The sequence below is a fragment of the Solanum stenotomum genome, chromosome 3 (assembly GCF_019186545.1).
Source record: "Solanum stenotomum isolate F172 chromosome 3, ASM1918654v1, whole genome shotgun sequence".
In the NCBI taxonomy this organism is placed as follows: Eukaryota; Viridiplantae; Streptophyta; class Magnoliopsida; order Solanales; family Solanaceae; genus Solanum; species Solanum stenotomum.
The window spans coordinates 65,519,861-65,535,757 of record NC_064284.1 but is presented as its reverse complement, the minus strand read 5'-3'; the positions used below and the strand labels follow the sequence as shown (position 1 = coordinate 65,535,757).

The 15,897-nt window shown below is 35.7% G+C and overlaps 3 protein-coding genes across 3 annotated transcripts; 2 read left to right on the top strand and 1 right to left on the bottom strand.

The window, feature by feature from the left end:
• Positions 1-381: 381 nt before the first annotated feature.
• Positions 382-5,643, top strand: LOC125860836 (putative late blight resistance protein homolog R1A-3). Its single transcript, XM_049540864.1, has 3 exons — positions 382-918; positions 3,101-5,306; positions 5,390-5,643. Exons 1-2 carry the CDS (start codon positions 475-477, stop codon positions 5,279-5,281), a joined length of 2,625 nt encoding a protein of 874 aa, XP_049396821.1. The 5' UTR covers positions 382-474; the 3' UTR covers positions 5,282-5,306; positions 5,390-5,643.
• A 1,310-nt stretch (positions 5,644-6,953) lies between these two features.
• On the top strand, positions 6,954-9,752 carry LOC125859994 (putative inactive disease susceptibility protein LOV1). The gene is made up of 3 exons (XM_049539859.1): positions 6,954-7,887; positions 7,960-9,440; positions 9,513-9,752. The coding sequence occupies exons 1-3, from the start codon at positions 6,954-6,956 to the stop codon at positions 9,612-9,614; spliced, it is 2,517 nt and encodes an 838-aa protein (XP_049395816.1). The 3' UTR covers positions 9,615-9,752.
• A 728-nt stretch (positions 9,753-10,480) lies between these two features.
• On the bottom strand, positions 10,481-14,483 carry LOC125859360 (heterogeneous nuclear ribonucleoprotein 1-like). The gene is made up of 2 exons (XM_049539093.1): positions 14,094-14,483; positions 10,481-11,804 (listed from the first exon to the last, which is right to left on the bottom strand). Exons 1-2 carry the CDS (start codon positions 14,313-14,315, stop codon positions 10,698-10,700), a joined length of 1,329 nt encoding a protein of 442 aa, XP_049395050.1. The 5' UTR covers positions 14,316-14,483; the 3' UTR covers positions 10,481-10,697.
• Positions 14,484-15,897: the final 1,414 nt, after the last annotated feature.

Below are 15,897 nucleotides of genomic sequence, written 5' to 3'. Positions count from 1 at the left end.
ATATTTTGGTATTTTTGTACCTTGTTTGGATGGTTGTTACCCATTGTATTGTTAGTATAAATATAATATTTGTTTTGATTATTACTTAAATTTAATTGTATCGTTTAAATCCATTATTGAGTAATGACGAAAAGTCCCATTTTATATGACGATCGATTTGATGTGATCGCATCATTACCTTAATATTTCTTCTCATTTTATCTTTTACTTATTATTTAATAATCTTATTTTATTTCACCCAATATAATATATACATTACGAAATAAGGAGCTCTACCCCAATCTCCCGTTAAGAATAATAATAATACAATATATTCAAATATTATATTCAAATTACAACAATAGCAATTCTTCAAACACAAAACAAAATAAGATTGGTGAAATAATGGAGTTGGGAGTCAACTTGTGAAAAAAATTGGTTTATTCCCTTTCTCTTACACACACAACTCAGAGAGAGAAGAGAGAAAGAACAAAAATGGCGGAAACAACAGTGGAGTTTGCGTTAAACAACCTAACAGAACAATTACGAGATAACATAGATGTAATTGCTGTGATAAAAGATGAGGTAACTTGTCTATTAAGCGAACTTAATCATTTGAGAGCTTTTCTTATCGAAGCCAATAGAAATCGGAGGGGAAGTGAAATTCTGAAACATTTTGTGCAAGAGTTGAACAGAGCAATCAATAAAGCTGAGAATTCGATCGATAATTTCATGATTGAAGCCAAATTACACAAGAAAAGGGGGATTTATAAGATTTTCGATTTGTGTTATTTGGTAAAAGGCAAGCGCTGTTGTTCAGAGATCAGATCTATTATGGAGAAATTGAAGGAAATTCGGAGAGATAGTACTTATGCCCTTTCTATGTCTCTTCAATTTGATGATTCAAAATCAAAACAAACTGCTCATCAACTCAAAAGGGTACGCATCTTTTCCTTCTTTTTTCGAATTTTATCGGAAACAATCTCTATATCTATCGTTATACCCATATTCTATCCTCTCAAACGAATTACACTGAGTATGTTGTTATTGTCTAACTTTTTCAACGATTTAGCCATGAAAGTTGAACTTTGGGAAATAATAAGACTTTGAAAAAATAACAAGAATATGCTTTCACTCCAAATTAATAAGTAACTTCAATTTGTATTTATCGAAAAAAATTAAATATTGTTTTTCATTTGAAAATAAATAGTACTAACTTTTTCAAATTTTACAATGAAACATGGCTAAACACCTACTTTGTGTTTCGTTATGCATTTTAGTTGAAATCCACTTTATGAATTATACTGGGCCTGGGGTATGTTATTATTGTGAAAAAAAATTGTGTTTGGTTATGTATTTTAGTTGATATCCACTTTATGAATTATACTGGGAATGGGAATGTTATTATTGTGAAATTTTTTTTGTGTTTGGTTATGTATTTTAGTTGTTTTTTTTTAATGCAAGTCTCAAAAACTAGTGATGATCAACTTGAAGACATTTGAAAATTGTACGATCAAATAAATATTTGAAGATAAATCATGATTCAATATAAATGCTAGCTAAAAATTAGTAGTACTAAATTCACATTAAGGTTTGTGGTCTCTGGATCCTCTTAATTCTTTGCTCTAATTTTCATATAAGCTAATCAAATAACAATCTCACACTACCCTATTAAAATTAGTCAACTTTGCAATTTTGAGCAAATATATCCTTATTAAAAATGTAGTGCAAATTTATCCCTTTTGTTAATAGACCGAATTTAAAAAGGGGAAAAAATAATACTAAAAGTGATTTTTTAATCTTAAAATTATCTAATGATTTAAAAAAATTATCTCACTCATTTTTTTACCTCTCCAAACCCGACATAAATGAAAAAACACTACATCAAAAATGATCTTTAGCAGCAATTAAGTAACAATAATAGCTTACTTGCTGCTAAATATGTAGTTTTAGCGGCAATTAACACTCTTTGTAAATGTCCCAAAATCCTATAGCGACATTAGATCCAATGGCAATAAACTAATGATGTTAAATGTTTTAGCACTCTTTCTTAATGGTATACTTATTGCCGTTAAAAATTGTTTTTGTTATAGTGAAAAAACTCAGCCCCTCTTTTATTCAGTCATAAAATGAGTTGGGTCAGGTCTAAATTAAAGAAAGATTGAGATAATTTTTTAAAGCCATGTGACATATTAAAAAGCTAGTTTTAGAATATTTGTTAGTTCAGTCTGTTAGCAAAAAAATAAATATGCACCATTTATTAGACGACGAGGGTATGTATACACAATTTGTTAGGTGACAAGGGTATATATGCACCATTTATTATAGGTTGAGGGTATATATGCACCACTTTTTTAACGGAGAGTATATCTGCTTTAAAATCACAAAATTGAAGGTATATTTTCCCTTCTTTCACAAAAGTTACTTAAACTTAACTATGTTTTCTAACACCAAAATCACAAAACTTTGAGTATGCAAAAATTAAAATATTAGAAAAAATAAAAAATTAAAGAAATTAAAACCACCCTTCCCCAAACTATCCAAAAATAAATAAATTCTATATGATCCATTTTCATGAGTGGAAATAATATAAATATTAGTTCACTTCAGTTAATTTACTTGAAACAACTTATTTTCAATCTTTAGGACATTTTTACATTAAATTGAATCTTATGGAGTAATAATTACTACTACTTTTATCGAAAGTAATAATCTTAGGGTTGTAGTTTGAGGGTGCTTACCACTCGAGCAAACCCAGTGATATGTTTTTCCTTTTTATTCACCCTTTTAGTATTTAATTGGATTTGTATTTATTAGATTAATTTTTTTAAAAAAGAGTAAACAAATAATAGTATCTATTAAAACTTTGTGTTAATAGGCTCAAAGTTTTGTTATTTTTGTGTTGGAAAACAAAGTCAAAGTGACTTTGGTGAAAAAAAGTTATGTTGCTCACGTATGGGATCCTCAAAAAAGTAGTGGATTTTTGGAGGATCTCACACGGGTGCGAGCAAAGTGATTCGATATGTGATCATCTATGAAATTTACCTGTAAAAATCTATTACAAGTTTGGTTAAGCAATGAGATATGTTGCTCTGCCTGAATTTTTCATTTTTCATCTCAGGCTCCCATAGTAGAGGAAGATGAGGTTGTAGGCTTTGATGAGGAGGCGGATAAAATAATCAACCGTCTTCTTGGAGGATCAGATGATGTAGAGTTTATCCCGATAGTTGGAATGCCTGGTCTTGGCAAAACAACTCTCGCGAATAAGGTTTTCAAGAGTAGGGCTGGATATGCGTTTGACAATCGCATTTGGGTATATGTCTCTCAATCGTACACCCAAAGAGACCTATTTCTTAACATCATCAGCCAATTCACCAGAAACACCGAACAATATCGATATGTAACTGAGGAGGCTCTAGCTGAAGTAATACGCGAACATTTGTTGCCAGGAAAGTATCTTATTGTATTGGATGATGTGTGGACATGGGAACCTTTGGATGATGTCAAAATTGCTTTACCAAACAAGATGAGAGGTAGTAAAGTCTTGTTTACCACTCGAGATGACAAGTTGGGTAAATTTTGTTGCAATGAACCTCATCATTTAAAATTCCTAACAGACAACGAATGTTGGGAGCTACTACAGAAGAAGGTTTTCCACAAGGATAAATGTCCCCGGGATTTGGAAGAACTCGGGGAGCGCATAGCTAAGAAATGTATGGGGCTTCCCCTTGCAGCTTTGGTGATTGCGGGAGCCCTAACCGGGAGAGGCAAGACAAAAAGTGAGTGGGAAATAGTGCATCAATATGTAAGTGAACACATAATTAGTAGTGATATTATGATGACCAAGAAATTGGTGCAGATGAGTTGCGATAGTTTGCCTGTCAACTTGAAAGCTTGCTTCTTATATTGTGGTGCTTTTCCTAAAGGTTCCGAGATCCCTGCTTGGAAGATAGTCAGGTTGTGGATCGCGGAAGGGTTCATTCGAGAAACAATGCAATCAACCGTTGAAAGTGTAGCAGAGGGATACTTGAATGAACTTGTCAGCAAGAGCTTACTGATGGTAACACAAAGTACATCCAATGGCCAAATAAAAGCATTCCGCGTGCATGACATGTTACATGAGTTCTGTACGCTCGAAGCAAGTGAGGAAAATCTTTTCAAAGAAATAAAACTAGGTGTCGAGCAATCTTTCCCTAGAAACCAGGTATTAGCCACATTTCGCCGCCTTAGCATTGATTCTTCTGTTCAAGAATTCATTTCTACCAACCCTTATGGTGACAGCATTCGTTCATTCCTCTGTTTCTCCTCTCGGAACATTGTGATGTCCCCATATGAGTTAGAGACAATCCCGAAATCCTTTCCACTACTCAGGGTTCTTGACATTGAGTCCATATTATTTGAGTTAGAGACAATCCCAAAATCCCCATTCCAGAAGCAGTTTTTTCAGCTATATCATTTGAGATACCTTGCTATATCGAGTGACTCGTTAAAGATCCTTCCTAAATTTATGGAGGACCTGTGGAATCTACAAACCCTCATAATTTCGACTCAACAAGAGACATTGAACATAGAAGCAGACATATGTAACATGCCACAACTAAGGCATCTTCACACAAATGCCTCTGCTAAATTGTGTCCCTCTGTCCTAAAAACAAGAAATCATCGTAGTGCTTTACAAACTCTTTCTATAATAGAACCTGAAACCTTCACAGAGTATGTGTTGTTTGCAAGGTGTCAAAATCTGAAGAAGTTGGGTATTCGTGGGGATATGGCCAAGTTGGTTGGGCTATTCGAGTTAGAATACCTCGAAAAATTGAAGCTAATGAACTTAGCTAGTGGGGGGTTGCATCTTTGTTCAGAAAATCTATTCCCTCGGAGGTTAAAGCAGTTAACTTTGTCAGGTACCTGGTTTGACTGGAATGAGATACGCAGAGTAGTTGGCTATTTGGAGCTCCTCGAAGTGTTCAAGGTGAAAGAGAATGCATTTACGGGGGATTATTGGGAGTTGAAGGATTACGTGTTTCCGTGTCTTAAGGTATTATGGATTGAAAGGTCAGAACTAGTTAATTGGGAGGCTTCTGATGAGAATTTTCCGAGCTTAGAGAGGCTTATCCTTCGTAATTTAAATAAGCTTGAGGAAATCCCTATAAACTTTGCCAACATAAGCCACCTGAAAATGATGGAACTGGTGAATACAACCAAATCAACGGTTAAATCTGCCCAGAATATAGAATCCCTCAGTGTATGCACTGGATTCAAGCTAACCATTTTTCCTCCCGATACGATCTCTGATTGCAACTAATCAAATCTCTTCCTTCAGATCAGAGGTCAGCCAGTTGTTTGCATATTTTAATTACATTCTCAAGTGAATGTCGTCGTCTTGCTAACAGTGTTTGTGTCCTCCTTGCAGATCTTCTTTTGGCTGTGTGTCAAATAGCTTCAACTTTCTATAAGCTAAGATTGGTGGTATCTGCAACTTAATTTGTGTGGCTTTGCTCAGCTATATTCTCCTATTGCTTTTGCCATTTTTGGCACTTCTTTTGGCTTGCATTGTACCTAATCTTATTATTGTTTATAGTCATTGATATTTCAGACTTTATGATCTCCTCCTTTTGTGTTGTTTTGTGATTGGGATTAATGTGCTCTTCTATATATATTTTTTGGTGCCTCCAGATACATGTATCTTGGATACATGGGGTCAAATTTAGGTGTAATTTGTTCTAAATACATTGTATCCAAATGGATTCCTATATATCTGGGATACATAGCGAATCTCGCTACCCTCTCTTCCATCTCGCTAGCCACTCTCTCATGTATCTGGCATCCCAGATAAATGTGAATCACCCTTAATACATACAAATACATGTATATTTGTATTTATTGTGTATCTAGTGTGATTCGCATGTATTTGAGATATATACAAATCTCGCATGTCTATCTCCCCATTTTGTGTATCTGGTAGCAAAAATACATTGTATCTAAGTGTAACATACGTATGAAACTCTTAATTAGTAGTAAGATATGTATAAAACTCTTAATTAATGGTAAGATACGTAATATTTTGAAAGTATTCATAATCGTCATCATTATACTAAAAGTGGGAAGCCACAAAGTGAAAAGGTTGAAATACTATTTTACTTCTATTCTAATTTAAAATGTTATAAATTATCTAATAAATTAAATATTAATTAATGAAATATTTTCACAATTGTTTCATCTCCCAACTTAATTGCAAGCTAAAGAGTCATAAAGTGACCATATTCATTGTAAGTTACAAAGTGACCTGTTAATAAGATATGATTATTATATAAAATAAATAAATTGAAAATGAATATGGTTATATAATTGGTTAGCTTTTGAATAAAATCATTTTATTGCAAGCTGGATTTTTCTTTTAACATATTGCTTCAAGGATGCGTTTATTTTACACTAACAATTAGAATGATATCGGTCAATAACATGTACAACTTACATTTCTAATGAATATAGGCAATTTTACTAAGGGAAAAAAGATAAATATATCCCTGAATTATTATAAATGGTACGTCAAATACCCTTCGTTATACTTTTGGATTGTGTATACCCTTATCATTAACAGATATATATGCTCTAATTTTTGGACGGCAGGGAAACCAATGTCCCAAAAGTATGACGAAGGGTATCTACATACCATTTTCGATAATTCTGGGGTATATTTGTCATTTTTCCCTATTATATATAAATGCTTTTGAGATTAAAAAAAATTGCTTAATATCTTATTTTCCAAATAAAAAAAAAACATTCTTCTTCGTACCAAAAATAATCTAAAAGACATTTTGATATATTCGGCATATTTCTAATTTATGAATTCAAAAATGTTCAACGGAGGAGTGACAAGTTGAAGGTTATAAAAATGAAATAATAATTGAAGGTTATAAAAATGAAATAATTGCAGCAACAAGATTAGATGATGAATTAAACAAGCGTTGACCAGGATGTCGGAGATAGTACTCCGGTCCGCCGGTGAAAGGCTTAAGAATTTATTGTCAGAAGAAACGGCACGATTGGATGAGTCTGTTAAGGAAGATTTAAAATTCATACTCTCAGAGCTACGCTCGAGGTATACTTGTTTGAAAGAAAAAAACAGAGTAAATGAAATTGAAAACAGAGTGAGGATAATTGAAGAACTCAGTTATCAAATCGAAGACAAGATCGAATTCGAATCTTCAAAAACATGGAGATCTCTTAGTTCCAGTATCCAGAAGATCAAATCAAAGATGGAGACTATCCTCAAACAAATTGACAACATTGAAGTAAACACCTCCCTTTCTCTTCCAAAACAAATCACCGACATAATTGGTCTCGAAAAAGATATTAAGCAAGTATCCAAATCACTGTTATCTAACTATTCATCTTTTTCGTCCTCGTCCTCATCCTCATCCTCCAATATTGGAGTACCAGTTATTCCAATATACGGAGTTGTTGGCTCAGGCAAAACTACACTTGCTAGATCAGTACATAACAATTCCGTCATTGTTGAAAGGTTTGATATTCGGATATGGATTAAAGTTCCTCGCAACGACTTTGAAGTTGGAGACATACTTGAGAAAATACTGGAGTCAGGTAATCATCAATGGATGCGGTACAGCAGCACAGAAAAACAATTGCACGAACGTGTTCAGAACATGTTTACTAAGAGGAGCTTATTTGTATTTGATGATGTACGATCCATACAAGCTTGGGAAACTCTTTATAGAGCATTACCAAAGTTACACTCGGGTAGTTACGTACTTGTAACTACCCGGGTTCGATATGTAGCGGAATACATATCAAAAAAACAGAGTCAATCTATGCATAACATGACGCCCTTGAACATGGGTGATAGTTGGGCTTTGTTCAACAAGGTGATATCTCACAGGGCTTCATCAGGTCAGCTAATTTTACTAAACTTACTCAGTGTGAGTAATCCCACAAAATCTAACTCTGTGTAATATTTTGCAGATCGAGAAATGATGATAACGGAAATGGTTAGATGTTGTAATGGCTTACCAGGGATGATCAAGTATCTTGCATTGTACCTGCGATCTAAAAAAAGTGATGAGGAGTGGGAGATGGTGCAACAAAATACCCAAGCATTTATCTCTGAATTCTGTTGTCGAGTTTATAAAAAGTTACCAGACTACTTGCAACCATGCTTTATTTACTTGGGTCATTTCCTCGAAAATCAATTGATAGATCCCGAAAAGTTGTCCCATTTGTTGATGATGGAAGGGTTATTATCGACAAGACAAAGTGTTAAAGGGGAGAGCATGATGGACATGACTGAGAGATATCTGAAAGAACTAGCACGTATGGGCGTGGTAGAGATGCAACCAGAGGAAGTTCGAGCTACCAAGAAATTATTCAAGACTTGTCGCTTTGTTCAAGGTATGGAAACTTTTTGTGTCTCAAATTGTGAAGAAAAATGTTTTCTCAAAATCATTGATTTAAGACGAGAGGACTGTTGTTCACTCTTATCGAGTGATGGACCACGTCGACTTGTGATATATCTAGGTAAGCACAGAGTTGATATTCCTCGTAAAGTTTCTAAAACTATTCGGAGTCTTAGAGTGGTTCTTCTTAGAAACCAGCATGAATTGGTCGGCCCAGCTAAAGTGCTAAACCTTAAGGAGTTTGGAGTGCTCAGAGTTCTTGATTTTGATGGGATTGATTTTCAAAGACTGGAACTACTGACGGGTATTTCCAATCTCAAGTTCTTGAGGTATCTGAGCTTCAAAGGGTGTATCCTCAACGAGTTGCCATCATCTATTAGCAAGTTTTCCTACTTGCGAGTATTTGATTTGAGAGTAGAAGGAGTATACGAGATAAAAATCCCAAATGTTCTATGGAAGTTGAGGAGGCTGAAACATTTATACCTTCCGCTAAAATTTGTAACTCAAAATGGTAAAAACCTCCAACTCAATAACTTGACACAACTTGAAACCTTGGTGAACTTCAACACAAGCTTGTGCAGAGCTAATGATGTCTCCACACTTTGTAAACTCCGTTACTTGGAAGCAAAGGTTGAAAATAATTTCCCGGACTTCAAATCAATCACCAGTTACATGAGAACTAGTACTTCAAACGAATGTCAGCTACATTGCTCCATTGACATCATAGATTTGGATTGCTGTGCAAACGAATATAGTACTGTTCTAAAAGAATTCTTAAGTTGTGAAGTACTCCGAACCTTGCAATTCAAAGGATTTATTGGACTCCTATCACCGTCTCCTAAAATCTCCCCGAATCTCACTCACTTACTTCTTCATAAGTCTTGTCTTAAACAAGACTCCATGCCAATCTTGGAGAAGCTTCCTAGTTTAGGGATTCTTGTCCTCACTGATAATGCCTATGTGGGGGAGGAAATGGTCTGTTCAGCTTCAGGTTTCCCTCAGCTCAAATGCTTACGACTCCTCAATTTGTCCGAGCTGCAGAAAATCCAGGTGGGAAATACAGCCATGCCTATACTTTCCAACATAGAAATCAACAATTTGTCCGAGCTGCAGAAAATCCAGGTGGGAAATACAGCCATGCCTATACTTTCCAACAGAGAAATCAACAACTGCCCGAAACTTTATATCAACAGCATTCCAACGCTTCCACGTACTACTGCTTGAAAGAAAAAAAAAAGATCCTGATCAGCTACTTTGTGTCATGATACCTCAAACAATGTTTTCTAGTCCTATTGTAACTTCTTGTAATGTTGCTTCTTTTTCATCATATGAATGTTATGTTGCTTGAGACAAAATGATTTATCTAGTCATTTCTTATCACATTCTGAAGAATCTAATCGAAACGCATAGTTTGTAGAATCATTGAATTTTGTTTCACTAGTCTAACAGTATAATCACATACAAAGACGAACTACACTAAAGAATCAGAGCCTATGAATCATACCTTATCACAGAGTTGTTCTAACGCTTTTCAGGCAAGACAATTCTTGCTCATGAAATATATAGCAACACCTGCATTCTCGACTATGATTACCCAATTCTTTTAAAAAAAATAACCCGCTACCCTAATATAACCCAAACCCGACCCAATTAACTTAACCCCCACCATAAATTGCAACATGAGTTAAAGAAACAAGGCATAGAAGGACTAGGTTACAGTACAATGTTGAACAACACAGCAAAGATCAGAAAAGTGATGATAGCAGAAGATGAATCAAAGTCCACTTCTTTCACTCATAATCATAACTACATAACGCCTTAGAATGGATACCAAATCCAAATGTACAGCAGTTGTTAGAGGAAGATGAAGTTCACCGGAGATAGAGACTTGAGAGCCCAAGTTGTAATTAGTATGGAAATGGGTATATTGGTTAGGGTTAAGTTAGTTAGGTCAGGTTTGGGTCTGATTTGGAGTTTTCCATCCAATTGAAAGGTATGGGTTATAACAGAAGGTAAAACTAACTATTAAACAAAAGTTGAGGGGTATTTTTGACCCTTCTCCCTAAACCATAAGCAAGCCAAATTAAAACTACAGTTGACAGAAAATATTACGAAATAGGCAAATACTACTGACAAATACTTATTGTGAACTTGAAACAACTGCAAACTACAAAAATTAAAGCAATCCAACCAATCCCATTTAGCATATAATGCTTGCAAGAATAAACTGTCTGTGGAACGAAACCAGTAGGCGAAGCCCTCCACTCCAGCTATAGGTGAGTTAATGGATGAAATCGAGCACTATGATCAGTGCTGTTGAGCCTGCCGACTTGGAGCACCACCATAGCCACCACCATAGGGCCCATTTTGCTGAGCACCATAATTACCAGAACCTTGTGAGGTATCAGACCTCAATGTTGAATTTCCATTAGTATCACCATAGCCACTGCCCATGTAACCTCCACCTGATTGCATGTCTCCCGATGCACCACCTCCAATAGATGGATTTCCATAGGCACCATCATTTCCGCCATATCCACCATAGCCATAACCTTGATTCCCATATCCTGTGGCCCCAGTTGGAGACTGGCCAGTAGCAGATCCTCCATTAGCAGCCCCACCTACACTTGAAGAACCCCAGGATGCATTACCATAGCCCATATTTCCATATCCAGAAGGAACCTGAGAGCCCCACGAGCTTCTTGGTCCACCAACTTGACCACTACCATAACCAGTACCGGGCACATTTGGATTTCCGAAGGCAGCAACTGCAGGACTACCATATCCAGGATTGACACCCCCATAGCCAGGATTGGCTCCACCGTAACTTCCATAAGCACCATAACCCATGCCATTGTTGGACGATCCATAACCATAACCTGCGGTACCATATCCAGAGGAACCATAAGATGGATAACCACCTCCAGTGTTTTGTGATTGCATGTATCTGTTGGTATCCATTCTGTCATAAGAACTGGGATTGTCACCAGATGCACCATACCCCTGGTAACTTCCACCACCCATACCACTACCACCGTTGCCCGTGGAACGACCACCAAAACCAGAATTACCATCTTTAGGAAGAGCACGTTTTACTTCTACTTGTTTCCCACTGAGATCATGATATGTCTTGTGCAAAACCCTATCTACTGCATCTTCAGAATCAAATGAAATGAAGCCAAACCCACGAGGTCGGTTGGTCTGTTGATCAAACATAATTGCAACATCAGTGACATTACCGTAAGTTTCAAAGTAAGTTCTAAAGCCATCCTCAGTCAGAGTAGGAGGCAATCCCCCAACAAATATTTTCTTGGTCCTGGTATTTCCACCGCCTCCAAAACTTCTAGCACTACCCATATTTCCAGATTTTGGACCCTGTTGTTCCTCTCTGGACAAGGCCCTCTTGGCCTCAACCTATACAGAAAAAAATGTCATTGAGCTAAGTAAAAGAAAAACAATTTCAGATGCAAGCAAGATAGACACAAAGGACAGATTTTTTTAATAAAAAGACGCCCAAAACTTAAGTCAAATTTTCCATCAACTAGGTTATTACTTGGGGGGGAAACCTCTTACTAAAAGACATAAAATTATCATCTGAAACGTACTAAACTTCTGTTGAACCTGCAAGCGTCCTATTACGATTTCTTCTTTTTTTTTGACAAAGAGCGTCTTATTATGAATTCCCGAAAGTAAAGATGAAACAATAGGCCTGGAGAAACAAATAAATGTACAAATGATTTGAAATCTTAATAGAAACGCCTTTATTCAAGTGGTGGCACTATGACAAAGTATAAGAGCACTGAACTGTAAAAGACGCCACTTTTAGACATTATCACAGGAAATTTTCCATTTAACAGTGCAGCTAGCAACAAAGGGATGATTCAACGAATGCCCTATTAAGTCACTAAAATGTTCAGAGCAAATAATGCTCCAATCTAGAAAGAGGGTGAATATTAACCTAAAATAAAACACTATCATAGTGTTCTAATCAGTTACCTACTTACCTTCACCACTGCAGAACTCATTGTGAACAAACCATTATCTATTCTCATTAATAATACCATAAGGACATTAGGACTAAAATAAACCTGCCTGCACCCTATCAACCGAAAGAAGAAAAACTTATCTCTATCTACAAGTCAGCACACTGCATGACAAAAATATTTACTACTCTATGTGCCACATTTTAGGACATTTTTTTCAACAAGTCAGATATTATTTCATCATTATCACACCAAGAAAGTGTCAAAAACATCGGGGAGGAAACAATCATCCCACTTCCCATCCACTGCATCAAGTGCATGGCTTGATAATGAAACACACTTTGCTGCACAGTTCCAGCTTTGGAAGGCACAATAGAGACACACCACCTAGCAAATTCTGTTCTTATACAAAACTGATCATTATGCAGCAGAAGCAAGAAATTGTACAACAACAACTACTACTACTGCTACACATCGATCCCAACAAAGTCTACCCATCGTATAACAAGTAATTTAATTCGAGAATCTTACAAATTTACAACTCTATTCACCACATTGTATATACAGTCCTCTAATCCACAAAGAAGGGCACATCAACCTAATAATTTTTTATGAAACATGAAAAGGAGCATAATGGTAATAAGACACCCGTTGCATCAAAGTGCATGGCTCAATCAACGGAAGCAACCTGGTCACATAATTCTAGCTTCCCAGGGGACAACAGCAACACGCACTATAGCAAAAATCATCGCACATACACAAAACACCATTACACAGCACATTAAGAATCATTCAACCACATGGCACTCAAACACACAACAGAACTACTGCAAAGAATTAATTAACCTCATCTACTGTTCACATTTTTTTTTTAAAGGACACAAGCAACACAGTGTGTACTCACAAAACTGACTCGAGAAACTATTATTTACAAAAAAACACAATATAAAGATGCAGACTTTACTTAAGTATCAGGAGAATTTGTCTACTCACAAAATTGTCTGAGAGAAACTATTACCCACAAGAAACGACAACACAAAAGATGCAGATTTTACTTTAAATATCAGGAGAACTTGATAAATACAAAGCACAGCCAGAAGAAGATAACAAAACCATACCAAAAAATTTAATAAGCATAAACCAGCTCTAGAAATGAAGTGATCTGAAGGACCCAAGAAAAGACTTAAACTTTAGTACCCAAAGAGCATAATCAAACTAAGATCATATCTGTATCAGAACTCAACAAGGATAAAGACATGCTTAAAATGGATGATCAGGAACCAAATAAAGACCCCACAAAAACAACTCAAATGTCACGATAATAGACACAAAAGCACAACCTAAATTGGAAATGCCACATTAGGAAACACCCAGAAAACAATCACAAAACAAGCACATTTAACCAAAACTCCACAACCCAGGGCAAATAAAGCAGAAAAATAAACAATACCCAGAAGCCCCAAATAAAAGAGGAACTTCACATCATGATAACAGAAGCAAAAACACATCCTAAATTGGAAATGCCACATCCGGAAATTCCCAGAAAACAATCACAAAATCAGTACACCTAACCAAAACTCCACAACTACAAAATTTCAAATAAAATCAACAATCACGAAAATAGCCAAACTAATGAAACCCCAGAAGCTAAAACAGAGAAACAAACAAAATTAACGAAACCCCATAAGCTAAAATCACGAAATAAACAACAAAAACTCACCGTACGTCCATCAATTACATGGGTATCCTGAAGAACCCTATCAAGAACACTAGGATCTGCAAATACAACAAACCCAAATCCTCTAGGCTTCCCAGTAATCTTATCCCTCATTACTACGGTCTGTAAAACATCACCATACCCTTGAAAATACTCCTTCATCTTCTCCTCTGATGTTTCCCATGATATCCCACCAATAAATAGCTTTGCTTGATCTGAATCCATACTTTTTTTTTCTCTCCCTCTATACTTTTTCTCTCTCTATCTATATATATATATAAGATGTATATATATGTATAACAAAAAAATTGTAGATTTTAGTGTGTGTGAGGGAGAAGAGAGAGTGAGGGTTTGTGTAAGAGAAAATCTGGAAAAGAGGCGCCGACTGGGGAAGAGAATAGTAGTGAAGGATTATGAATTTTGGGGACAAGGAATGAACGGTTGTGATTTGATGAGATCAATGGTGGTGATTGAGAGAGCAAATTTAATAATTTTATATATTTTTATTTTAAAGGAGCATAAGAATATTAATAAACGAGTTGTGGTGCGACAATAAGTACTCGAGTTCAATTTTAACAATAAAGATGTTTAAGTTTGATGTAGCGAGTATGCTAACACACACGAAAATTGAAAAAAAATCGCTTAATTTTAATTGACCCTAAATGCAAAAAATATGGTGTAGATTATGGTGAAGATATACGAATTGTTCCACGTTTCATTACAGAAGGACCTGTAGAGGTTTTTGAAAATAGAGTGTCGAAAATCATATAACCAAAAAATTCATTGACTCATCTTGACAACTTTTAGATTATTATGCTTGTTGGACCATAATAAATAAAGTCAATATCAATACTTCAATAGAAAAAGGTGCTTCTAATTTTTTTGCGTGAGCCTTGAATGAACTACATTCCCTTCGATCCCTTTCCTGAACCAGGGGCGTCTTGCTTAGACCACATTTGTTTTTCTTTACTCCTGAATAGTGAAAGGCTGAGCCTTTTTTGTTCAACCCTAGTGTTGGAGCAACTATAGGAATTTCTCATGGTTCGCTACTAAATCATTTTTTACAACTCTCAACTGACCTTGAATTGGCCAAAAAGCTTTCTATTTGAACGGAATTTCACAATTGCAAAAGTTTCGGTTGTGATCGATTATAATTTTAGCACTACTTGGTGAAATAGGTTCTTGGCTTCCGGACGAATTCTTTGTGAAATCATTACGGAGCCCTCTGCAGGGAGTTTGAAAAGCAGTACATATAGTCTCACCATTTTTAGCGTCCATTTTGGGCATTTAAGGCAATTTACAGAAATTAGGTGATTTTCTCAATTTTTCGAGTGTGTTAGCTCATGAATATTGGTGGTATGACTTTTGCACGATTTTTTTACGAAATCATAACTAAATCCTTTGTAGGGAGTTGGGGGAGCAGAACGTACAATTTTACCATTTTTAGGTCCATTTTAGGCATTTAGGGGCCAATTTTACAGAAATTAAGTGATTATCTCAATTTTTCGTGTGTGTTAAACCATAAATATTTTGGTGATATGACTTCCGAACGATTTTCTTGCGAAACCATTACAGAACCGTCCGTAAGGGAGTTGAAGGAGTAGTATGTACAATCTCACCATTTTTAGAGTCCATTTTGAACATTTAGGGGCTAATTTACGGGAATTAGCTCATTTTCTTAAATTTTTCGCGTGTGTTATCCCATGAATATTTTGGTGATATGATTTTCGAACAACTTTTTTGTGAAACCATTACGGAACCCTCCATAGAGAGTTGAGGAGGAGTATGTACAATCTCATCATTTTTA